Source organism: Dicentrarchus labrax, unplaced genomic scaffold (assembly GCF_905237075.1).
Source record: "Dicentrarchus labrax unplaced genomic scaffold, dlabrax2021, whole genome shotgun sequence".
In the NCBI taxonomy this organism is placed as follows: Eukaryota; Metazoa; Chordata; class Actinopteri; family Moronidae; genus Dicentrarchus; species Dicentrarchus labrax.
The window spans coordinates 23,517,534-23,542,782 of NW_026136705.1; the positions used below are offsets into that span (position 1 = coordinate 23,517,534).

The 25,249-nt window shown below is 42.0% G+C and overlaps 1 protein-coding gene across 5 annotated transcripts in view; it reads left to right on the top strand.

Moving 5' to 3' along the window:
- Window positions 1–23,750, top strand: part of fnip1 (folliculin interacting protein 1) — a 40,698-nt gene extending 16,948 nt beyond the window's left edge. For 4 of the 5 annotated variants that reach the window (XM_051400607.1, XM_051400606.1, XM_051400610.1 and 1 more), the window contains 16 exons: window positions 1,700–1,837; window positions 2,068–2,168; window positions 2,562–2,636; window positions 2,961–3,052; window positions 4,066–4,149; window positions 6,794–6,865; window positions 8,475–8,610; window positions 9,477–9,678; window positions 10,166–10,251; window positions 14,960–15,106; window positions 16,712–16,881; window positions 18,009–19,692; window positions 19,860–20,025; window positions 20,617–20,817; window positions 20,995–21,110; window positions 21,306–23,750. In XM_051400607.1, the coding sequence (XP_051256567.1) occupies window positions 1,700–1,837; window positions 2,068–2,168; window positions 2,562–2,636; window positions 2,961–3,052; window positions 4,066–4,149; window positions 6,794–6,865; window positions 8,475–8,610; window positions 9,477–9,678; window positions 10,166–10,251; window positions 14,960–15,106; window positions 16,712–16,881; window positions 18,009–19,692; window positions 19,860–20,025; window positions 20,617–20,817; window positions 20,995–21,110; window positions 21,306–21,384 (3,549 nt within the window). In that variant the 3' untranslated portion in view covers window positions 21,385–23,750. The remainder of the gene's footprint in view (window positions 1–1,699; window positions 1,838–2,067; window positions 2,169–2,561; window positions 2,637–2,960; window positions 3,053–4,065; window positions 4,150–6,793; window positions 6,866–8,474; window positions 8,611–9,476; window positions 9,679–10,165; window positions 10,252–14,959; window positions 15,107–16,711; window positions 16,882–18,008; window positions 19,693–19,859; window positions 20,026–20,616; window positions 20,818–20,994; window positions 21,111–21,305) is intronic. The other variant, XM_051400608.1, reaches the window with a different exon arrangement.
- Window positions 23,751–25,249: the final 1,499 nt, after the last annotated feature.

A 25,249-nucleotide genomic window follows, 5' to 3' on the forward strand; every position in this document is an offset into this window, starting at 1 on the left:
TGTTTTTTCCGTCAACTCAGAGGAATTTATTTTAGCGAGATCAACAGCAGGAACAAACAAAGTGTAGAGAATGAGGAATAGAGAAACAAGGAATGGACAGAGATGCATGGGATGGTTAAGAAAGAGTTGAGAGAATGATGAAGAGAAGGGGGTTGGGAAAGGATAAAATGTAGGGAAAGAGAGAGGTGGAGACGAAGGAAACAATCTGGTCCAGGAAAGAAGATAGATGTATTAAAGGAGAGAAAGAAAGCAGCAGGAAATAGAGAGGGATGAAGTTGGAGTGGTAGATAGAGGGGGAGAGAGAGAGAAAGGGAGGGAGGGGATGATTGCAGTGCTGCTCGATCACGAGTTCCCGAAAGAGTCATATGACCGGCAGTCACATGCTGCTGGCCTCTGTGTACACACCTCACATTGCACTGCAGCAGACACACACACACACACACACACACACACACACACACACACACACACACACACCCATGTACACACTCACACACGCTCACTCAGATTCAGTTTGGCTTCATTAGCATAAGAAAGCCTGTTACAGAATCACTCATATTAATGAGAATAAAAAAGCACCGTTGCAAGTTGCATACATGTCTACAGTATTTACTAATGTGCTTTAAAAGAGCAGAAGGAAGCAGAAACAGTCCTTCTTCCCCTGCCTGTTTTTTCTCATTCTGTTTCTCTTTGTCTCCCTCTCATTTTTCCCTTCCTTTCTCTTCCTCATTGGCAGCGAGCGTGGTTTCAAGTGAGCCATTACCAGAGCCTAGCTAAACACATACTCACACACTCTCTCTCTTTCTCTCTCTCTCTCTCTCTCTCTCTCTCACACACACACACACACACACACACACACACACACACACACACACACACACACACACACACACACACACACACACACCCCCCCCTTCCCCCCCTCCTCCTCCTCCACTCCCCACCCTCCCAAATGCATTCCTCTTGAATACTCTGCCAAGTTGAGAAGGCACATGACACAGGCTGATTGAGCTCACGTTGCTTTTAGTTTGCTGTTTACATGGGTGACTCTGGGTTTGGTTTCTATAGTTTTCAACTTGAACAATTGAACTTCAGTTATGTTTTTCCATTATGAAGTGTACTTGATATGGGCCAGTGACTTTTTATTTTTCATACTTGGGAAAATGTTGAGGCATTAGGGTGAAATTAGACAAAGTGTGACTTTTTATAGGTAAAATGTTATTTTTTCTCATGTTTATGTTAGCAAAGGCCTCCATAACTGAAATCCCCCTGCAATAAAATCCTCTTGACTCTATTTATTCCCACGTGTATGGACTGTTCCCACATAAATGGGAACAAACCCCTTTAAGAACTAAACACATAAATGTCTGTATCTTTCTGGGTGATTTCATGCAAGTGTGCACAAAAGGGGTTCCAGGTCATTTTTGTTGCATCAATTGTTCCTTTTGTTCTGTTGTTTATTTATGAGGATGAGAAGTAACACATCCAAAATGCAATGTTTAATTATTGCTGCTGAATGTACTTGGTTTGAAGTGGCTGGTATGCTTTGACCTCAAAAGCCCAAATAAATATAGGTGTAATATGAGGATTATTCCTTTAAGTGAAGTGTATTTTGATGTAACTTCTGCATAGTTAGACAAGCCTGTGTTCATGGCATTTGGCCTATAATACGCTTTTTTGTTTTCTTTTTACCCCATAGAGCGCAGAGGGACAGGTGAAGATGTTCGGGAAATGCTGCCAGCTCCGTCCCACAGGGGGAAGTAGCAGTTCCCTGGACAGCTCCTCCTCCTGTACCTCCGAAACCAAGGAAACCAAGGAGCAGGGCCTGCGCTTTCAGGTAACCCATATCTGAGATGAAAAACGTACATATTTATTCTTCTGCAGTTATGCATATACAAACTCATACATTTGCAGCTGCATAAGCAGATATACACACAAAACTCTCACATATACACATGTGTATATATACTTCAGGTAACCTTGTTAGACCAAAAAATATTCAGTTCACTCTGGAGTTCATTGCTCTTAAAGGGTAACAACATTAAAAATTCCTCCTCTCCTCAACAGGGTTCAAGGTGTTCGTCTGATGTGGTCATGCTGGGGGAAATGATGTTCGGTTCTGTGGCTATGAGCTACAAGGGTTCCACACTAAAAATCCACCAGATCAGGTAAGAGGAATAGGGATACATCAGTGTCTTTTTCCTCACAGCTGATACTGAAATAAAAACAAAACACATCCTTTTGACCATGTGTCAAAGTTTACATTTAATGTTGAAATGAAACATCTGTACTAGAAAAGGCATAATAATAAAAAATAGCTTTGACATTTTAAGTGGCTTTTAGTTCTGGGTTTTGGGATTATTTCTTAAATTTGTTGAAATGTGCGGTAAAGTACAGTAAGTGAATAAAGAAGGGAAGGAAACAAGAGCAAGAAAGAAAAGGAGAAGTTGAATTGAGGTTGAAGAAGAGACAAATAAGGTTGGATGTAAAAAGACACAAACCTGCCCATGAATTGAGCACACATCCTGATGATCTTTGTCCCTGCACTATCGTCAAATCAGATCGCCACCTCAGCTGATGCTGAGTAAGGTCTTCACCGCCAGGACGGGAGGCAGCGTGTATGGCAGCCTCAACACGTAAGCACACACACGCTTATCAACACAAACACACCCACTTCTCGCTCTGATTCCTATGGCAACTTCTTCCATAAGCCAGCACATGCATCTCTTCTTTCCCTTTCCCCCTCTCCATCTGTCTCAGTTATGGTCTATATTCCTTTATGTCAACTGGGGATACTGTCACTCTGCCTGTCTCTGTTTCTCAATGTTATTCAGTTGTTTTGTTGTGTTTAGTTTCTTGCCAAATGTGTTATGTTCAATATAATTGTGCGATGGGATGTTTTAAAATCATCTACATAAACCTAATTTTATTTCTTTTTTTTTCTGTTTCATCTCCCACAGGTTACAGGACAGCCTGGAGTTCATTGGACAGGACAGCAACACCCTAAGGCCTGATCAAAACAGCGGGGCCAACAGTCTACTAGGGAACATAGGTAACCAGAGAAACCCAGTGCCACACCAAACCTTCTTAAGCCACCAATGCCACTCCTCCTGTTTTTTCTTTCAGTTCACTCGTGATTTGTAAGTAGGTGAAATGTTGTTTTTGTTTTGCTCATAGCCAGACACATAGTCACCTTCTTCATAATAGGACTTGCAGAACACCTACGACTACATATTCATATTTTATTTAGTTTCTTATGTGGCCTCAGTAACTTTCAGTGCTTATAACTCCCTTTGAGAATAAACCCCAAACAACTTTAATGGAGGAATACTTGACTGTATGGAATATTTTCAGTGTTTTGTTTAGTTTACACATTTGAAGTGCATTGGTAGAACTGTGAGGAAGCAGCAGATTTTGTTTCTCTTTCTGAACCTTTTAACATTCCTGTTTGAATACAAACCAGGCTGGATAGATTCTGCCAACAGCTCTCCCTTACTGCTCCCCTACACTAACCTGGTGAACAGTCGGAGAACTTTCAAACTGGTTTGCAAGAAAAAGTTTTCTAATCAAATTTGCAGAATCAACTGTTATCCTATAAAACACTTAGCATATATCTGCTGTGACTCTTCTGGTGCTTTCCTGAAACTCATGATGTGTCTACATATTACTCATGGTGAAACTGGTATCAGTTTTCAGCCTCCCAATAGAAAGAAACTGTTGGCAAATTCTATCCTTTTGTGAATCATCCTCACAGAAAAAACAAAAATCATCATATCATCAAAAGACTTAAAGCTATAATTTATTTATTTGATTAGCTTTATTTTCTGTGAGTGATACCAGCCTTCTTGTTTGTCTGACTGACTGACTGACCTACCAGATGATGGTCATTATTTCACTCCAGACTAAAAAGCTCCTGTAACTCAGTTGTTTGAGTTGGTCGGATGACAGGAGGCAGCTAGCTTTCCTCCTTACTCAATCACTAACCATGGTTCATATTTTGTTTTTTTGTCTTTTTTTCCTCTTCCTCCCTTTCCACTTTTCCATGTATTTGTTTGTGCTGCGCAGGATTTTCTCAGCTCTGCAGCCCTCGACGGGCCTTCTCTGAACAAGGCCCTCTGCGCCTCATCAAGAGCGCATCTTTCTTTTCAGGTTGGCGCTTAAAACTGGCCATGTCTGATGTGTGCCAGTTGCATGCGTGTGTGTAGGCTGTAATTGCAGTAGTAGTGGTTGTACAGACCTTGACTTTCATCAGCTGCATGCCTGTGTGGTGATTCTTGCACTAGAAGTGGTAGCAGTAGTCACAGCATGCAATATCACAGCACGTCTGCAAATAACCTGGGTCGGATAGAAGCTGCAGAAACAATTCTTTGAGGTGGTTCCCACCAGACATGTTTGGTATGTGCCTCTTAAAAAACAAGATGATGTCTTTGCTTAAATTTGTTCATTTGGGAAGGTTAGAACATTTGGATTTAAATCCAGGCAGCACCAAATAACTGCGAAGAGGCAGACTTTACCCTGCTTTAAGACATTAGACTAAATCACAGAGGGATATGTATGGCTTCAAACACCTTCTGTTCCTTTGTTTTGCTAATGGCAGTGTAAAATAAAACCTCACCCATCAGCTATGAAGGTTCAAACAAATCATAAAAGATATTTGCCAATACTATCCGACCCAGGGCTGCAGGAGTGTTACGCATGCATAAATGGCGTGAACGGGTTCTCACTGGTGTCGGTGGCTGTAGTTCTAGTTTAAGTTTTGTCAGTTCCTTCTCCTTATTCTCTTTGTGTTCTTCACTCACAATCTTTCACTAACTTGTCTTTGACAGTGACCATGATACTTGGGCAATGAATATGGGCTTTATGTGAGTTTTAACTATCAACCATGACAACATCTTTACTATGCTGCCAGTATTTAGTGGACTCTTGTATTGTAAGCTTCTGTTTTCTTCCTTATAAACCTTTAAAGATGCAGAGAACATTTGCTTGTGCATGCATGTACACATTCAGTAACATTCTCACTCACATCCACACAGTTACACACACAGTCTGCTGTGGGCCGCTGAGCCACTCCATCTCAGCAGCTGGTGGTGAAATGCCTTGTTCAAGGGCACCTTGGCAGTAGCTGTTTGAAGGGAAGAAAAAGGTTGCTTAATATTCCACTTTGTATTCTGTCCAAGTATTTGAACCAGTAATCTCTCAATCACAATCCCACTTCCTAAAATGCTGTGCATAGTATAGGTGGGCAAAGTGGGGAATCCTCAGTGACACATGTGCCAAAGACTCATAATATGACACCCACTTCATTGCCCATTTATCATCACTGTAAAGAAATGAACTGAAATCTCTGATGAGCTTTTTGATCAGCTTGACATTTTCTAGCAGGAAGAGTAAGTACGTACATAGGTGTGTGTGTTTACTAGACAGAACAATCCAGAAAGCTACTCAAAGTCTTTAAGTGTTTAACTGACAACTTTGACTGAGTGCAGCAATAAAATAATGAACTATAGAACAGTAAACTCATTTCTATCATTCATGATATGCTGATCAGAGAGCTCCTTTGTCAAAAGTACTCAGTGGTTATTCCCCCCTCCCTAAAACCTCTGCCCTTTAGTGAAGTGGTGGTGAGTTTTAGAAAAAAGGCCTCTCCCTGTGCCATGCTGCCTACCCACAGTCCTGTCTAGGGCACCCTTAGGTTGGCATGGCATGTAGCTCTGTCAGTTATGTAATGTTGGTATGGTTATAAAGCACAATGTTCCACAGGAGAGCACATACATACACACACATGCAAACACTCCTGATGACTTCCTCGTTTATCATCTCAACTGCACATTGAAATGTTGCATTTTGTGGTTTTCACACCTCGCACCTGTAGGACGCATTGACATTTTTCCCGTTTTGCCTTGAAGTGTCAAGGAGGACATTTGAGAACATGCAAACAGGCTCGGTGACATCCGTATGATGGTGTCTGTTGAAGAAAGTTACACTAAAGCTGTAGCAGCTGTTTGCTGTAGATAGTGACAGAGAGTAAGACAGTGAGCCATAGCCTATTACAGCAGTAGTGCTTTTTGCTGTATTTGTGTTGCTTTTTACACTTCCTGTTTTTTGTGTTACGAAAAACAAATGGTGCACTAACAGCATGAGAATCATCAGGAATGAGTCGTGCTTGTGTTTGAACCCTTTTATTTTTGTGGTTCAAAGTCTAATGGTGGTACGGTTGTTTTGAATAAGCCGCCTTGCCTTAGGTCTTTTTGTTTTTATTTTTTTCTGCTGGATTAAACGTCCATTTCAAACATTTTCAATCTAGTCTTTACTGTATGTACTTTGTGAACCCTTACACATGGTGCTGCAGTCACTGGACAGCCAATAGCAAGAGGATTTATAGTAAAAAAAATAATGATTGCAGTTCTATGGGGACAAATAGATATTTTCTATAGTTCAGATGCTGAAGCTATATTCGTTTGTGGAGTAGAAGAGCACTACAAGGCTCTGACTGGGTAGACATAAGAGCATCCTCAGCATGCCCCGGTGCTCCATTTAGCTGATTACATTCTCTGTTTCTCACAGGTTGTTTTTTGTCTCTTTTTTTTTTTGTCTGTCATCCCTCTCACTTCTTATATTTTCTTCCCTTCATCTAACTCACTCTTTTCACTTCTTAATTTCCTTCTATCTGTTCTTTCTGTTTATTTATCACCCATCTACCTTCCTACCCTCTGCCCTCTCTCAACCCCCTTTCATTCACCCTCATCCCAACTCTTTACTTTCTCTCTCTGTCTTCGTCCTCCCTTCCTCACAGGCCACAGTCACCCCATGGACATGCCTGGCCGAGGGCTTTACGACGAGAGGGACAGCGGCATCGCCAGATCAGGTAGGTTAATGAGACTAGGAGACAAAGCCTGGATTGACCTACACTCAACACAGCTTTCAGCCCTCTGATTTAGCTTTGAATTGGGTTCACATTTATTCTTGTCAAGGAACAGAGAAGATCAAGTGTAAGTCAGGAAATGATTGGGCTATTACTTACACTTGAGAGAGTTATTTGTCCCATCCTTTTTACCTCAAACACATCCCAGGTTCCCATATATGTTTTTTAATCTCTGGCTGTCATTGTCTGGATTGCCAAAAATATGAGTGATTCAGCTAATTAAGCACTTCCTGGGTCAAAATGGATGACCTTCTTTAACGTCACTGTTCAAGGTCAATAGAGTGAACAGTTACACAAGCACTGGGTACTTGGTGGTGCTTCAGCTGCGACTTCACTAATGTGGTATGCAGCTGCACATGCAGACAGTTTTCCATTCATTAAAATTACCCATAGTTGCCCCCTATCGAGGCTGGTTGTGGTGTGTATGGAAAGAGAGTGAGAAAGGTGAGAGATGCTGACTAAGAGAGGCACAATTCCTCTCTCCACTGTCAGTTCTTTAACCCTGAAATGTTAGAAGTAAAACCAGAAAGACAGAAAGAAAGAAGATGATGCAGGGGTTGAAGACAGTGTGGAAGTGTGTTTACAGGGCCTCTACGGTCCGGAAAACCTTGTGCAATGGAAACTGACCCCTGTCCCCTCTCTGCTCTGCCCCCTACCCCCTCTACAAACACCACCATGTCCCACTGGCATGACTGGTATGAGGGGAATTGTGCTTTCTGCACAAACCCGGGTCACATGCAGATATAAATATAGCAGCTCTCAAAACCTGCTACTAGTAAATGAGCTTCTAATTCAAGCCTTGTCTTCTCATCTCCACTCTCTCCACCCCCCCTCACTGTGGTTGGGCAAGAGAGCTCTTTATCTTACTCTGACACACACACACACACACACACACACACAAATACATAACACGTCCCTCTGTGACACAAGATCTCCTCCCATCCACCTCTGTTGTCTTTTACTATAGCTCTCCAGCACTGTTTTCTCTTTAAACATCATACACACTCTAAATAACTCACCTCCATGGGGGTGTGGGGGGGTGGGTGGGTGGGTGTGGGTAGGTTGTCATTACCATGCCAGCCTGGTGTAAAGCCAGGTTGTCCAACAACTGCAGCATGTGACGGTTAGCAGACTAACTGACATTAGATCTCATATGAAAGCTATCCAGTACTTAGGGACTGTGTTTTAAGGAAAGGTTAAAGAGGGATGATTGTGTTTGGATGTGTTTTTGTGTATCTTTGTGTCTTGTGTGCTGTATTTGTTTGCCCTTTTCAAGTTCTTTGTCTTAGTAAGAACAGTTATTGTCCTCTAGATTTCAGTCTAGCTCTGTGCGGTAGTGTGTGTGTACAAAGTGTCATTCAGAATGAGTAACCCTACGCACTTGTCTGACTCACTCTTGTCCTTTTTCTCTTCTGTCACCCACCATTCCCTCCATCTGTTCCCTGTTCTCTTCTGTTCTTCTTCTCCTCATTCTTGCTCTCTTAATTCTTCTCCTCTCCTCGTCTCTATCCACCTCCAAAACTTCTCTCCATCCCTCCTTCTCTCCCTTTAGCTTCTCTGAGCAGCTTGTTGATCACTCCCTTCCCGTCTCCTGGCTCTTCCCTGACCAGCAGCTGTGCATCAAGCTACCAGCGCCGATGGCTCCGCAGCCAAACCACCAGCCTGGAAAATGGCGTCTTCCCCCGATGGTGAGACACATACAATCATACATGCACACATACCTGAGCAAGATAGAATTCAAAGACATTTTATACTGATGAACAATTCAAGAAACCTGTACATATCGTCTGTACATGCAGTGAAGAACAATCAGAGCGTCTAGGTTTTCACACGTAAACTTTGAGTAGTGAAAGTGACGTTTAGGAGTGTATTGAAGGTCCATGGCCTTTTCTGTATAACTTTCCAAACACGCACTTAACAGACTCCCAATCACTAACCCCTTCTTAATTTTTCTTCCCTGCTCAGGGCCTTTGTAAGGCTTTTTTAAAGTTTGTCCTAGGGCTTCCTCAGAATCCAGCAGACAACTGGGAAAATGACACACTCTGCTGCTATGCACTCACAAACACACACACACACACACACACACACACACACACACACACACACACACACACACTCACAGTGCTGTGACTAGACAGGATGCTGTGTTGGCCTGTCACTGTAAATGCAGCTGTCGGCCTTTGAGTACTCTAATCTTCCAGGCGCTCCAGTTCAGCAGCACCAAAGCATCTTGTTTACCAGCTGCAACAGTAAAGAAAAAAGCGCGGATTAAAGTGTCTCTTGATATGTTTTTTTTTTCTTTTTCTGCGTAAGTGTTGAAACTGGTTATAAAGAATATATACTGGTCATATTTAAGCAGTAGTTCAGAGTATTAACCTGCTGAATTTGTACAAAAAAGACACTAAACAGTAAATTCTAACTTGTTACGTGAGGTAATATGTAAGGTAAGATAACTTCTTTATGGGCAAAAGTACTAGGGTTGATATTTGGAAGTGATATTGGTCTGCCTCTGCACTGGAGCTGACTCCCTGTTTACCCTGTGTAAACTGATTAGGTCAGTCGAGGAGAGCTTCAACATGTCTGACGAAAGTGGTGGACCAAGCCTCGGTGTGGCTCGGAAGAAGAAGATTGCCATTGGGGTCATCTTCATGCTGTCCCCCAACCCTGAAGAAAACAACCGCTTCCAGGATTTCTTTTTCTCCCACTTCCCTCTCTTTGAAAGCCACATGAACAAACTGAAGAGCTCCATCGAACAGGTGAATTATTGTGTTAGACTGTGATTATACACCCACTAATTTCCCTTTTTTGATGTCGACATTAATGTTTATATATACAACAAAGATTCTCTTTTTGGTATTAGAAGTGTGTTTCCCCTTATGCTTTTCAATGGGAGATGATCATTTTACTGCGTTTGTATTCTGGATCACCTCCCTGATTGACACTGTGGAGATAAGCCTGTCAATGAAATTCATTATGTGGTGACATATGGACAGTACTCAATGAAAACCTTACACCCTTTGCTGTTGTAATGAGCACAGTTGTTGTCAGATTGACCAGTCAATGGTCATACCTTCTATATCTGCAGTTCGGTTTACTGGTGTCTGCTGTTGGCACCCTCCATCTCTCCCCCCGCCCCCCCACTCTTCTCCCTTACAAATTCCTTGCTCCACCTTTCCTGTAACTTTGTTTGTCAGCTTGAGTGCCAAATATCTCAATGCGCGTTTGTGTTGTATCATTCTCAAGGCCATGAAGATGAGTCGGCGGTCAGCTGATGCCAGCCAGAGGGCCTTGGCTTACAGCCGAATGGTGGACGGTCTTAACGAGTTCAGGTTGGGCAACAACTCACATTCACTCACTATGACATAGACAGCAATCTTACATAATCTGTATTTTCCTTATTTCTTTCATGGCCAAACTTGTAAACATGTCATAAACACATTAAAACAACTTTTTATCTCTGTAATAGGGAGACCTCACATACTTTATAACTTTATAATTATATAACTGAGACTATCTTGCAATATAACACAGGGATTCAACAATATAGCATACATTAGAGCAACATGATTTCCATGGGACAAAAACAGCCAAACACAATGACTCACATTTCTTAAACCAGCATGTTTACCGTCTTTTTACTGCATGTTTATTAGCAGACTCTAAAACACACAGTTCCAGCCAACATCACTGTTATTCATTTTCTATGTACTGTGGCCAAACACTCCTTCTCCTCTTGGGTACATAGCAAAGTCTCCACATCATGGAGACTTAGGAAACGTGTGACATTAAAAATCTGTTTTCAGGAAATGGATGCTACATTTAAGACTCGTCTGGTATTTACATCTGACATGGGAGCAAATTTTATCCAAGGCCTAGTCTTGTTGAATTATAGTTACATACCATACCAGTAGCAAACTCTTAATGTTTCTTTAAGTAGGTCACCAAGTCCTCATACTTAACCTGTGTTACTCATGTTATGGTACTAACATTTGGGCAGCTTTAATAAACTGAGAAGTATTTTGTACGTGACTTTCATTCCAACCATAGTTTGTTACGCTAGTGGGCTACCAGGCATCATTTACAGTTTCTTTTGTGAAGGTATATCAAGCAGGCAGTAAATTGTGCATTTTTTTTATTTTAATATTTCTTATGTTCACTGGTGACATTACATTGATACATAACTGCCATAAATATTGAATCAAATGCTGATTTTCATTGCTAAAATGTTGAAGGAGCAAAAGGAGCAAGAGAACATGCTTTATAGCATTGGTTACATGATTACTGTCAGCAATGGTGTAAGAAGTATTAAGATGCTTTACTTGAGTAAAAGTACTACTACCACGCTGTGACAACAAGTAACATTGGAATACAGTGAGTGTATGAAAGCTGTCAGACAAATGTTAGTGTATAAGTAAAAAGTACTATATCAGGAAAATTTTCAAGTGAAGTATAAGTAACTAATATTTGTACTTAAATACAGTACAGAGTAAATGTATTTACCTACTTACATTACAGTTACATTCCATCACTGACTGTCAGTGAACGTCTAGTGTCTCTGTGTAAGGTGAATTTATGGGATCTCAAGGTAACAGAGGTGAGGTGAAGGGATTCTGTAATTCTGCCCCAGTTACTGATGCCGTGTGCTGAAGTGTCACAGCAATTAATAGTTAATGCTCACCATGGTTTATGTGTGCGGATAGCGTGATGCTAACAGTCTCTGCCATCCCCAGATGTTCTTTTTCTGTTCCTTTTTAAGTGAATAAACAAAAAATGATAACATGGATTCTAAGCCCAGTAAGACATGTTGAAATATGTTGGGTGAAAGAAAGGAGAAACACACTGTTCCCCACCGGTCTTTTGCAAACCATAGATGTTGCATTGCAACTGTAGTGCATGCTGGGAGTTCTTGCTTTGGGGCTTGGGTTGTTGTTTTTAGAGAAGCTTATGTGACCAGAGTTTTTTTAGAAGCTCCCAGTTATCTCTCAACTCTGCATCACAACTACTCTGTAGTTGTATTCAATCATTACTTGTGATGACATGAAGTATGAAATCATAAACTCTGATAAACTCTGAACTCTGATTAGGTTCCAAAGTTGTGTTTGTGTGCTTGTGTGCTTGTGTGTATGGATAAGACATGCTATATTGGTACTCATAAAACAAGCAAACTGATTTTAGTTGTGACGTGTGCGCACGCACGCATGCTTGTCTCCACAACTACTTTCCCTTGCAACACACACTCTGGCAGGCAGTTCTCTGTCTGAGGTCCCCTCATTGCTGCAGTCATATGCCTGTTGGCAGCCGTCCACAGCAACCCAAGCCTCCTGAGTGGCAACCCTATCTACCTCCGACACTAGCCACGAGCACCAGAATAGTAAATAATATGTGAGTGCCAGCAGGAGGAACGCTATTGCTCAGGACAAACAAAATATCTGTAAAATCTCACCTTCAGACAGTTGCTAAATATAAGTGTAGCCACCTTTGCCATTAAGGGGTTTGGACTTCATGGAACATTACAGAAGGAAACTGGAAGAAATGCCTTTGCTTGATGCTGCTTTGACGTAGTTGGAGGGTTGGCACACAGAAATACTTACACTTGCGGGTAAAGATAAGCTGCTCACTTAACGGAGGCATGTGTACATAAATGTGACACCAGCCTATATTGGGGTTACACTAGGGTCTACAGAGTGCAAACAGGAGTACTAAGAGAAGAAAAACCACATAACCCAAGGGTTAGAAGTCTAGTTCCCATTTTTCACACATACATAAAATAAAAAAAATAAAAAACAGCTCTGAATAAGAATATTCATTGAATAAAAGTATTTACCAAATTGCAGCCACCAGAAATTGTGGGACTCTAAATTAATAATTAATAATTTCTTTGTTGTTAAAGCAACATTCATGCCCAACATGTTGGTTTTTAAGGGCCTATAATAGCATAAAGTGAACTGAAGCAAAAGTATATTATGAAAGTATAGAAGTCACTGAACAGTTCAAATTTGTCCTGCAAAATGTATAATGCATACATTTTTGTTATATACTACACATCTGGCTATGATAAGTGGTAAATCAGTAATACTGACACATTTGTTTTGGCTCAGAAACTACATTGCTGTTTGAATCAGGGTGCTAATATATGAACCTATGCTGCAGTTTTCCCCCCAAATTGAGGTTATTGATTGATGATTGGAACCACAATATCCTCTCCTATCCTGTACGTGGCTCACAGCACATAGGAAAATCAAAAGCCGTAGATGAGGTCAGAAATGTTTGAATTGCTGCCCTCCATAGTGAGGTAATTTAAATCAGGCTCTTCAGCCTGACGCATCAGTTTAATTTCAAATCACAGCCGCGCTCTTAAAGTTCACCTGAACAGCTGCTGCAGAGAGACTGAGACTAGATCTCCTGCTCATCTAGTGCTGGCTCAGCCTCAGACTTTTCCCAATTGGACAGCGGGGTCAAGTGCGGCTTAAAAAGGCCACATATAAAGTCAACGTGTTCATAACACAGGGATGAATAAAGCATTATTAGCTCATTTGACGCTGTTGTCCAAATTGATGGATCATCTCTGCTGCCCTGCTGACAGCGAGATGTGGACAGCATCAGAGACATGTTTTGCATGTGCCGAGTGATGTGAAGTCCATTCTTGTTTACCCTGCTATGGCCTCTTAGTACTGTGTTTCTGTTTCTTGTGCACTGGCACGCTTGTAATGGCTTGTTCTTCTTGAATGATTGATTTGTTGGAGAGACATGACAGTGGCAGTTTTTCGAGCCAAAAATCAATTATTATTTTTTGCAGCTGTTTATATTTTAGTAGTGAGTTATTTTTTGAAGGATGAGCAATTTTCTCAAAGTTGTCATCCTTGTACTCTACCACAGTGAACTCCTCCTGTCATTCTGTTGATTATTAATCTTGAATCTAGGACAGGTTTAGGGTCACAGCACTAAACTCTTTAGTCAAAAAAAGAACTGCTTGCAACAACTGTATAGTAGTGCCTGTAAATTCATTCGTTCTTTTCACACCCAGTTGTTTAGAGGTTCTTCTTATAAACCCATAAACAACAACTACACATGCACTTCCTGTTTTTCTTGGAAAAATATATCAACCTAAAATAGCTTGATTACTGGAATACTGGAGTTCTAGTGAAGGTCACTTTCAATGGGTGACACCTGTGCTTTCTCTCAGCATGCAGCCTGTCTGCATCTCCTCTGTCACTAGGTTCTTAACAGGTCAAAGAGGTTGTGAGTTTATTGCAGAATTAACATTTACAGCCTGAGATCTCCTACAGTTTCCAGTAAGACTAAATAAAGTTTGGAAAACAGCACTGAGTTTTTATTCCTTGTGTGTTGTGACAGATTACCTGGTGTGGTAGCAGCTGTTTGATTTATTATATTTGATTATTATTAATATTTATTATAGTTTATTACACTGTTATGCTGGTTATGCTGTTGTATTAGCCGTGTTTGCTGAAGATTGCAATGGTCTTTAAAAAATGTTTTCAAGGAATTAGAGTAAGCAGATAAAAGCCAGAATCCTGCAGCTGCAGTCCATATTTCAGCTAAACACGACGAAACTAAAAACGCCTGATTCTCCACATTCCTCAGGCTGCAGAGATTCCCCACTGCCCCTGTGTCAAAGCTTGGCCCCTAGCCGAGACATGCTCACCAACACGCCCCACGTTCCATGGAAACTCCAGTCCTTCTCAATGGACAAATGCCCCAACTCAGCCACATACAGATACATATACACACAAGCACACACACGCACACTGTACAGAGCAAGAGACAGGGTTGTGTGTGAGTGCGCGCAAGTTCGTCGGACTGTTACAAACGCACACACACAACCAGGGTCTCCCATGGCCTTAGCGCAGACAGCAAAGCTCTGTGAACTGAGATCTCTTTTGTTTACCCCGAGAGACAATAACGTGTCTGTTCTCTCTCTGTCTGTTTTCTCTCTTTTTCCCTCCTTCCCTTTCATTCGCTCTCTCCATGCCCTGTCCCTCTTTCATCCCTCCCTCCCTTGCCGTACCTCATCTCCAGGATGACCATCTGCGACCTCTACACCATGCCCCGCGTGGCTGAGCCCGTCTGGTTGACTATGATGTCCGGAGCGTCGGAGAAGAACCAGCTCTGCGGTCACTTCATGAGGGAGCTCTCCCTGCTGATGGAGCAGGCCTCCAAGAACCAGTTGAGTGTCTTCTTGTACTCACACCTGGTCCACCAACAGTCACTGAATTTCTAAAATGTTGCAGGACGTTAAGCTCAAGGGAACTACATCAGAATATACACATCTGTCATATTACATAGTGGTTTCAGGAGTTGTGTGGCCAAAGCCAGCCTACATATTGAACAGGAATCAAGCAAGCTCACAGTTATAAATAAGGAAAGGCATACATGGCAGCACTTAGACATTAAGAAAAACAAAACACACATAGTTTTAGTCTTAGTTTGTTATTTTGCTTTTACATCCTGAACGAGCCTATCAACAGAGAAACACAGGCAGGTTCACACACTATTCATTCTTTCTCCCTCATACACTTTCTATAGTTTGTCCCTGCATTTCTTACACTTAAGCACACACACACACACACACACACACACACACACACACACACACACACACACACACACACACACACACACACTGTGAATGTTTCACTCTCTTTGCAATTATTTGTCTGCCTCACTGGGAGCTGTGAATGAGAAGATCCCTGCCAGTCTCAAATTGCTTATTGTTGCTGTTACAAAGCCACGTTAAACCACTGCTAATTGTACATTTATGAATTGGTAGCAAGGCCTTTATTGAACATAGCACCCGTATTCAGTACAGTTGATTTTGAGTAGCATTCAGTACACTAAAGTGAATTATTACATCAAGTGGATCTTAAGGGACATACTTAACATTTTCATAAGATATATGTGTTTTTCTAATCTTGATCCCTGATTGACACAGTAGAGATTAACCCTGTATATTCTGCATGTTGGAAGCTTTCATGCTCTAGGGACATACTAGGGCTGCAAGTAACAATTTTTCATTACCATATTAGTCATTAAGTTTATGCCCATTACATTACCAGAGCCTGAATGGATGTCTTCAACTTTTATGTCTGTCCCTATATACACAGCAGTTCAGTTTCTTTTTCTTTTCTTTAAATCCCTGCATGCTCTCTAAATGTTGACCGTGAATAGAAACTGCGTCTCCTAGGCAACCATTGGTGTTTCTTTATTAGCATTGCTTCTCAGTTAAATTCATTATTTCCACCAGCGCTGGTTAGGATGACTACCACACAACTACTTCTATGTGATGTTGACTCGCAGCTGAAGGATTGTGTCTCCCTGGCAACCATTGAACTTACTGTATCACATCATGTCTTTTCTGAGGCATCCCGTCAGTATTCCCATGACTGGTGGTTATGATTACTGCCGCAGTCACGTCCGTGTTTGAGCACGTGATTGAACTTGAGTACCATGACAGTCTTGAGTCATAAGACAGGAAGGGAAGTAGACACTTGTGGTCAGAATTGAGAAGTGAATCATGCTAATAGTGTGTGTGTGTGTGTGTGTGTGTGTGTGTATGTGTGTCTGCATACATCTGTGTGTGTTGCAAACAATGGATAATGAGTGAATGTGGTGTCCAGTTCCGAAAGAAAACCTCTGAAGTTTTCTATGTAGTAAGAGAACCTTTAACCTAACCAAACAAGGTCAGGATAGAAACAAAGTGATATCTGTTGAAGGAAACATGTTTGATTTCCCCGCAACTCTCTGCTGACCAACCCATGTCTGATATTCCAGATTCCTCCCTGCATTACTGACAGCCATCCTGACCAATCATCTGGCCTGGGTGCCCACCGTCATGCCTAATGGGCAGCCTCCAATCAAGATCTTCCTCGAGAAACACTCCTCCAAGAGCGTCGACATGCTGGCAAAGACGCACCCCTACAACCCGCTCTGGGCACAGCTAGGTGAGGAGTTCAAACATGTGCACACACACACACACACACACACACACACACACACACACACACACACACACACACACACACACACACACACACACACACACACACACACACACACACACACACACACACACACACACACACACACACACACACAGTGAGCAACTTTGTTTACTGTGGAAGCATCTGTGTCCCTGGGGAGTCAAATAGAACACCTGTGTTTGGTCTTCATCTCGGCTGAAGCTTGAACATATCCTAACCTGCCATTGTTAATCATTACAGGAGACAAGTTAAGACTAGATACTTAGGTTTAAATAATCTCTGTAGCAGCATTTCACATGGATGTAGAGATTGCAGGTGTGGTAAATATGCAGTCCTCAAATTATGGTGTAGTAATACTGCAGCAGCAATAACAGTCTGAACATTTGACATCAATTGGACACTTTTCTATACTTTTAAACTGTCCATGTCTATGTATATCCTTGGTGGATGAGAAGTGGAAACATTACTTCCTCCAGTGGACCATGTTGCATCAGCGGAAGGTGCAATTCTGTGAAAACAGTTTCCTGTGGGAGTAGCTGATTTATGGGCGCTTACAAGTAACAATATCCTATAAATACACAGACAGATCTTAATGAGCATGTTCAGTAGTACACTTTCACCTCAAGTGACATGGGGGACATAGAAAGTGAGTTCATGGGGACACCCAGTGTTCATAGTTGAGAACTGCATACCAAAGCATTGATTTGTTGTTTGAAAGAATATGGAAGAAATTGAGATAAATCAGAGATTAAGAAGACAATGGTATTGTCAAAAAAAGTTACAGATGTGCTGCTTGTCTTCCCCTTTTTTATCTGCACCTTTCCCATCACTCTCTGTCATTATCCAGATAAAGCAAAATGCCAAAAATGTTTATACTTGTTTTAGTTTAAAAAATAAATAATTGGGTATGTTTAACTAATCACATCTTTATATCTATTAATTCTCACCCAACTACAGTAAGAAAAATATTAAACTTGACAAATCACAAAAATATGAATATAAACAGTTTTATTTCCAGATCTTACAATCGTTCAATGATGCTAATGTCTTGGGGTTGTTGTTTTTTTTTTCTTCAACACTGTGTGTAGGCGACCTTTACGGGTCAATTGGGTCACCGGTGCGGCTGTCGAGGACAGTGGTGGTGGGCCGCAGACAGGAGCTGGTCCAGAGACTCCTCTATGTCCTCACCTACTTCATCCGCTGCTCCGAGCTGCTGGAGACCCACATGCTGGACAGTGCTGAGGATGAGGCCATTGTGATGCCTGGCTCCCTCATCACCACCTCATTAAGGAAAGGAGAGGTGGAGGAGTCTGAATATGTTCTGGTTACCGTCCATAAACCCAGTGGGGACTACTTGTCCCAAGGGGCCCACGGCCAGCAGACTGAGGCAGAGGACAGCAGCTACAGGTCAGACAACAGCCTCCAGAGCAGCACATACACAGATACAGAGGTGGAGCACGGCGCTGGACCCACACCCAAGGAGGAAGATGAGGAGGATGAGGAGGACGAGGAGGACAGCAGTGAGAGTCAAGGGTCCAGGAGCAGTGTGCTTCAGACGGGACACAGTCAGGGTAACAACCCTGTTATCAGGACTGCAGAAACAGTTGAACCCAGGGAGCTGTGCAGGGAGTCTAGCAGCCCACTGGCTACAGAGGCCCGCCTGGAGACGGTGCTACGTGTCGGCTCTGCCTCCCCCATGGAGCAGGTCTGTGTGCTGGATACAGAGACCAAGGGTGACCTGAAACTTATTGTCCCATCCATACCCACAACCCTTGCATCAAGTCCATCCCCAACTCCTGTCACCACAGAGGGTAAAAACTCTGGGGCAGAGGCTGGGATGGATGAAGGTATGGGGAACCAGCCCACTAGAGTGCTGGCTCCTCGGCCTTTGGGGACCCCTCTAGAGAAGAAGCCCCCAGATAAGAACATAGCTGCTGCAGTGCCAGTACCGATGATACCGGGAAACATAGTGACTGGGCCCATGGCTCTGACTCTAACAGAAGAGGAGGAGCCGGCAACAAAAGTCACTTTCCTCATTGGAGACTCCATGTCTCCAGAATCGGACACAGAGAGTCGCAGAAGGAAGGTGGAGGAGGATTTCAAAAAGCACAAGAAAAACAAGGACAAACATCCGCTTCACCAACAGTTGCTGCAACAGCTGCATAGTGTAGCAGATTCAAAGACCATCAACCCCAGCGCATCAGAGGACCAAACCAAGCAGACCAAGGCGGCTCCATCCCTGCAGAGGGTTTCCAGTAATATGCCCCAGTGGAGCCCAAACTGTGTGGACAATTTTGATGAGTATTTCAGCCTGGAGAACCCTGTGGAGACTAGGACTATAGACGATGTGGCCAAACGAAAGAAGGGCAGTATGCACAAAGACTTGCTGGATCCTTCGGGGGTCCCTCGGCCTGGTGGCATTGGGGGTCTCAGTTTGGGTGTCTGTTTAGGTTCAGAGAGTGGAGAGGTAGGGTCCAGCAGAAAGGGAGACACTTTGTTGGAAGTCCAGAAGAGGTGCAGGTGTGGGTCTTCAGATTCCTCCGACACCTGCTGCTGCAGGAGCTGTTCTGCTGAGCAGGACAAGGGTCTTCTGTTGTCAGTCCCCGTCCCCCAGGATGGAAGCAGCAATAGCAAAGAGGACCAAAAGCGTAAAGCGGTGCCCGTCAATGACTGGGAGATACCGCGCAACGAGAGCTCAGACAGCGCGCTAGGGGACAGTGAGAGTGAGGAGACAGAGGACTGGCAGGAGGAAGTGCTGTTGCCCTTCCCTGGGTGAGTGGAATACCCATACGTTTATTCACAGACACTCTTCTCTTCCTATTCACTTACACTGAGCTGCACTGGTGTTGAAGTGCTTTAGTTGTAATTAATAGTTATAGTTTTAATAATGGAATAACAAAAACAAACCTAATATCTCATGTTATATGTTTGATTTAAAGGTCAAAGTTGGTGGAGAACTACTCAAAGCCAAGCATCGCCAATTTTGGCCGGTCTCTGTTTGGAGGCTACTGCCCCACCTACGTGCCAGACTTTGTACTGCATGGGTTGCCCAGCGACGAGAAGCTACGGCAGAGCCTCATGGCTGAATTAACCCATGCTGTTCAGGTAAAGGACTGATGTTGATGAGCCTATTTTTTATGGAGCAGCTATATAGCTTTTTTTTATTTCCAATGCAAAATACTGAATTTTAAGTATTGCTTGTGATTATATTCCCTTTTTAGAGCCATTTTTTGTTATTTAAGCTCACACTATCCCGTTGCAAGTGAAGCAGAGCGTTTTTAACTTCTCATCCGCAGTGATTAGAGATTATGGCTGAAATCAGATTGGGTTCCATTTAGTTTTGGTTTAGTGTAATGTTTTTATATACACTTTCATCACATGTTAAATAAAAACCTCATAAACCCAGTCTATTGGATTTGGTTTTTTATGGCTATTTTCTCAAAATAATTTGTTTAAAGAACAGATTTTTGTAGAACGATAAAAGAAAATGGTCATGTCATTATGAGACAATACCACTGGAAGTAGATGAACAATAACTGTTAATTATTGCCCAACCCAAATTTTAAAATCATTATTAGCGTCTGTCATTTAGGATTTGTTTAGGAGTTTGAAGCATGCTTTAACATGTGAGGAATTCCTCTTTTCCTCCTGTGCATATGTTTCGCTGGTTTAAATGACTGTTCTTGTCCTCCGTAGCATCCAGTATTGGATGAGCCCATAGCGGAGGCCGTCTGCATTATAGCAGACACAGACAAGTGGACGGTGCAGGTGGCCAGCAGCCAGAGACGAGCCACAGATGTCAACAAGCTGGGGAAGGAAGTCCTGGTGTCCAGCCTGGTTTCCAGCTTATTGCAGTCGACTCACCAGCTCTACAAACTCAACGTCTCACCCAACTTTGTATGTTACAGCTCTCTGTCTATCCACTTTTAAGTTGTTCAATTGGAATAGGTTTCACAGCTTTCTGTAGTTAAAATGAAAATGCTGTTTTCACTGATAATGTCTGTATACAGTAATCGCCACTGTGATTTTTGTGCTTTACCAATCATGTTTCTGTCTCTGTCCTCTCCTCCTTAGTGCATAATGCACCTTGAGGACCGCCTGCAGGAAATCTACTTTAAGAGCAAGATGCTTGCTGAGTATTTGAAGGGCCAGACAAGGGTTCATGTGAAAGAACTGGGCATGGTCTTGGGGTAAGCGGTTCACTTTTATTATCAAATTACAGCTAGTGTAAAGCTGTATGTTGTGTGGTATTCCACTGATCAACAAGTGGCAGTAATGCAGGCTTCATATTAAACATCAACTTTGCAAATATTTTTTGAGGAAGGAAACGCACAATGTGTTTTATATCATATCATATCCTGACCTCTGCTGTGGTATCTTTGCAGAATTGAGTCCAGCGACCTTCCTCTGTTGGCCGCAGTGGCGAGCACTCACTCCCCCTATGTGGCCCAGATCCTGCTATGAGACTGTAATGGCACTGAGGTTCCTGGCAAGTGGTCTGTCTGAGGAAACCAGTCAGACCTGGGTGGTGCCACTCTGGCCCCAAAAAACAGCCGTCCATGCCCCGCAGCTGACCTCCCCAACATGGTTTCCCGACCCACGTGCCTGGGCTTGGTGGGATCTTTGCTCTGAGACTGAGCAGTGCACGTCTTCACGGACCACATCCAGCGCCTGTCCTCCTTTACCACTGCTGCTGAATTTGTTGCAATGCTGATGTTGCACCACAGGGGGGAACTAGAGACCACAGTCCCACAGATGGAGTGTGGCTCTGCAGGTGACTGAAGCATCCCTGAAATGACCTTCTCCTGTTGTTTGAATGTTTCTTTTAAAACAGGACTCTTTTTATTTTTGGACACAAAAGCCAAAGACTTCATTCATTTTTCCAGTCGAGAATGAAACTTTCAAGATATCTACAGTATAACAACAATGGATTTTGTTTCTTCTGCTTTTTTTCCTGTACAATCTTCAACCCGGTCGTACGAAGTGACGGACTATAAGTTCAAACAAAACAGATGTAGATTTTTAAACATTACTTCAAGGTAAATATCATTGAGACGATTATCAATCTCATGCCAATTATGCGTTTATCTTTATGTATTTGTTTACAAGCCAAATTCCCCTGAAATATCGTCAAATTGCAATGCACACCGGGCTCAAAAGCCTCTTTTCTGGCCACACGGGGGTAATCGACACTCTTTGTGGTTTTTGGTTCTACAGACTGGTTTTGAAATGGCTAAAAGTGGCTTTGACATTCTTATCATAGGTACAGCACTACCTCAGATCTTCATATGGGCAGTAGGTGACATACACATTTACAGTTGGCCCCATAGAAAACCCTGAGGTATACTTTGTAAGCTATCTTAATCAGAGGAGTGTCAGTGTCAACTGTGTGCAGACTCTATGCTGTGTTCTTTGAAAAAGGGAAGGCTGTTAAATTCCTTAGGATGATCGTTACACGGAAGGAGAAAAAAAAATTGTTTTGCTTCAGAATGTGATTGAGAGAGGAGAAAGGGTCCCTTTCTATCGCGGGAAGGCTTAAACGTACATCATCTACGTGTATTTTAAAACCAAAATGCTGAAATATTTTCACACTTTTATAGCTTCCCCCACCTTTATACGATGTTTACGGTTTCGATGTTCGCTGCAGAGAGAGGAGTAGAGTAACACAGTAGGCCTTATAGTGGATTCAAATATGTATCAGCTAACACTATTTTCAAACATGTTTATACGACACTTATAACACACAGAATACAAAACTATAGTAGCACAGTTTTTTCTTTTTGTTTTCTTTTTGATTTCCTATAACAATGACAGATACATGATTTTGGTTGTTTCACCATATAACCAGGGTGCGATTTGCTGAGCGTAAAAAGGGAGATTGAGTTGCTTTCACAGGTTCTGTTTGTGGATTTTCTCCTGGGCATAAAGTGTAACCTGCAGTGGGGCCAATGGGACAGTATTTCTTTGTTCTCATTATTACTTTCTGTTATCAGTTGACAGCCTTGGAAATTAATCTGTATTTTCTTTGTTTTGATCGCAGATAAAATAGGGTGAGTAAGAAATTCCCAGATGAGTGACTGCATTATTTATAATAAGTCAAAAGCAAAAAGGTTTCAGATGTACATGTGCAGTATTCTACAATTGCACTATACTTTTAGACTAGCAAATTTACCTTGATGGCAAGGGAATTGCAGGTAGCGGGGGCAAAGTTTAATTTAGCCGGCAGCCAGCTCAAAAACTCCCATGAGTTGTTTCTGGAAAGTAACCTTTCCATATTTCTAAAAATCTTAAAGTTTGTAATGTGTCTCAGGCTTCTCAAACAGTTTGTAACAGAGCTTGCTGATGGGCTTTACATCACGGTATGTTGAACTGTACGCGTAGAACATTATTATTATTATTATTATTATTATTATATTGCTAGAAAAAGAAGGAACCCTGAGAACAGTGTATTTTTCTATCCACTCAAATCGCACCCTGTATATGACCCAAGTCTTAATAGAGAGCGTGAATGCATCACAGGCTTCTGGAGAGCTCGTTTTGCTGGTAAAATTGATATGTATACATGCTTGTTACTGTATTGAAGATGCTCCGCTGTATCAGCTTACATTTTGTACAACCCAGCCATTATGTTTAAAAGGTATAAATTTATATCTGCTTTTCCCTCTTTGTATATAAATAAATTATTTAGTTGCCCATGGTATGTGTAACGGTTCATGTAAACTGTACATACTCAGTTTATTTCCATGTATTTGTACAGAATTGTCTCCTCAAATTATTTTTTCCCAATTTTATGGGAATGTTGTGCAATAAAAATGCAGATGTTAAGAATTTATGCGTCTCTGGCAATGTTTTCTGTCTCCGAATCAAAGGGAAATAATAATTTTTAAAAAATCCTGGAGAAGTTAAAATTTGGATGTGTGAATATGAAATCTTTCCCAAAACTGAAAACCAGACATCCGAGAGCTGCAATTCAGCCAGGATCCTGGAATTGATGAGGAGAGGAAAAGTGTTGGTAGTTGTGTACTGACAGCATGTACACACAGCGGTATTACCCAGAGAGGCTGTACAGTAGATAAGACCACATATTATGGTTTGTCTCCCCGTTTAGAAGACATTGCATTAAAGCAACTTTACAAGCATCTCAGATTAGCAGCTGTGGTTTATTCTCTTCCCACAAACACTGACTAAACAGTCCCAAGATTGTATTCTTGTCGCACGTGAACTGGTTTGAAGTTTACGGGGTAATCCCAGATGAGAAGTCTTACTTTCTGTGTTCTTTCCCTCCAAAATGTACACATTTTAATTTGCAGAATCTCTTCCACTTCATCCATTGCTATAAAAGAGCCTCAGTCTGGAAAGTATCTATCAACCAGCGTAAAGTCTACACAGGAATAGCACTTTTGTTTAGATTGGTGATGGTTTGACGTCTTGTGCTCAACATCTGGATCACACATTTTTTTTTGCCCACTTTTACATTTTACCACCCTGAAACTAGGCTGTGACTCCACCCCACCGTCACTGGAGGTAAAAGGAAACGAGCACACACACCGCAGTTATGCAATAAAAGGAAGGAGTGTCCCCGGCTGAAAGCAAATCTGAATGTTTCCTGCCAGTGGGAATATCGCTGTGATCCCACTTTCTCCACGTGAAGAGCTATAACAGGACGCGATCGGAGAAACACAAAAAACACGGCTTTTAGATAAAACTGTGCTTTTACAGCTTATGCTTTTACTCTTGAACTGTGAAATAAAAAGTGTGTAAAGGTTGGATTTCCCACCAAACCAGAAGACGTGTGTGTGTGTTGGGTGAGCTGTTGCTTTTAAATGCACTGCAGTAATCTGATTACTCGGCATTTTGAGCAGCAGTTGTCTGTGGGAGCAATCTGACTGCAGAAGTGTCAGAAGTCAGAGGGAATATCTGTGCTGCATTTAATGACTCCTTCCAAAGCTCGGACACTCGGGCTTCAAAACGCAGCTTTTTATGCCATTAAAGCTAGACTATATAAATCTTTTTTTTTTTTTTTAAATATCATATTATTTGTCTTACAAATGATGAATTGAATATAAAAGCAAAAAAGTGCACAATTTAGTTATACAGCTAACTTGATCTGGTATGACCAGTAGCTTATGGCGGCTGATATTAATATTAACTTTTGATATTGCTTTGTACATTACACAGTAAGTTCACTAACTTTATGACTCTCTAGGCTACTAGTGCTGCTGTTATTGTACTCTTTAGCAATCAAGTAATTTCCACTTGTGGCCACTCTTCAGCAAAAGTGTTATGTCTTGTTATCCAAGTGTTTTTTTTTTATTGTACCAGGTAACAA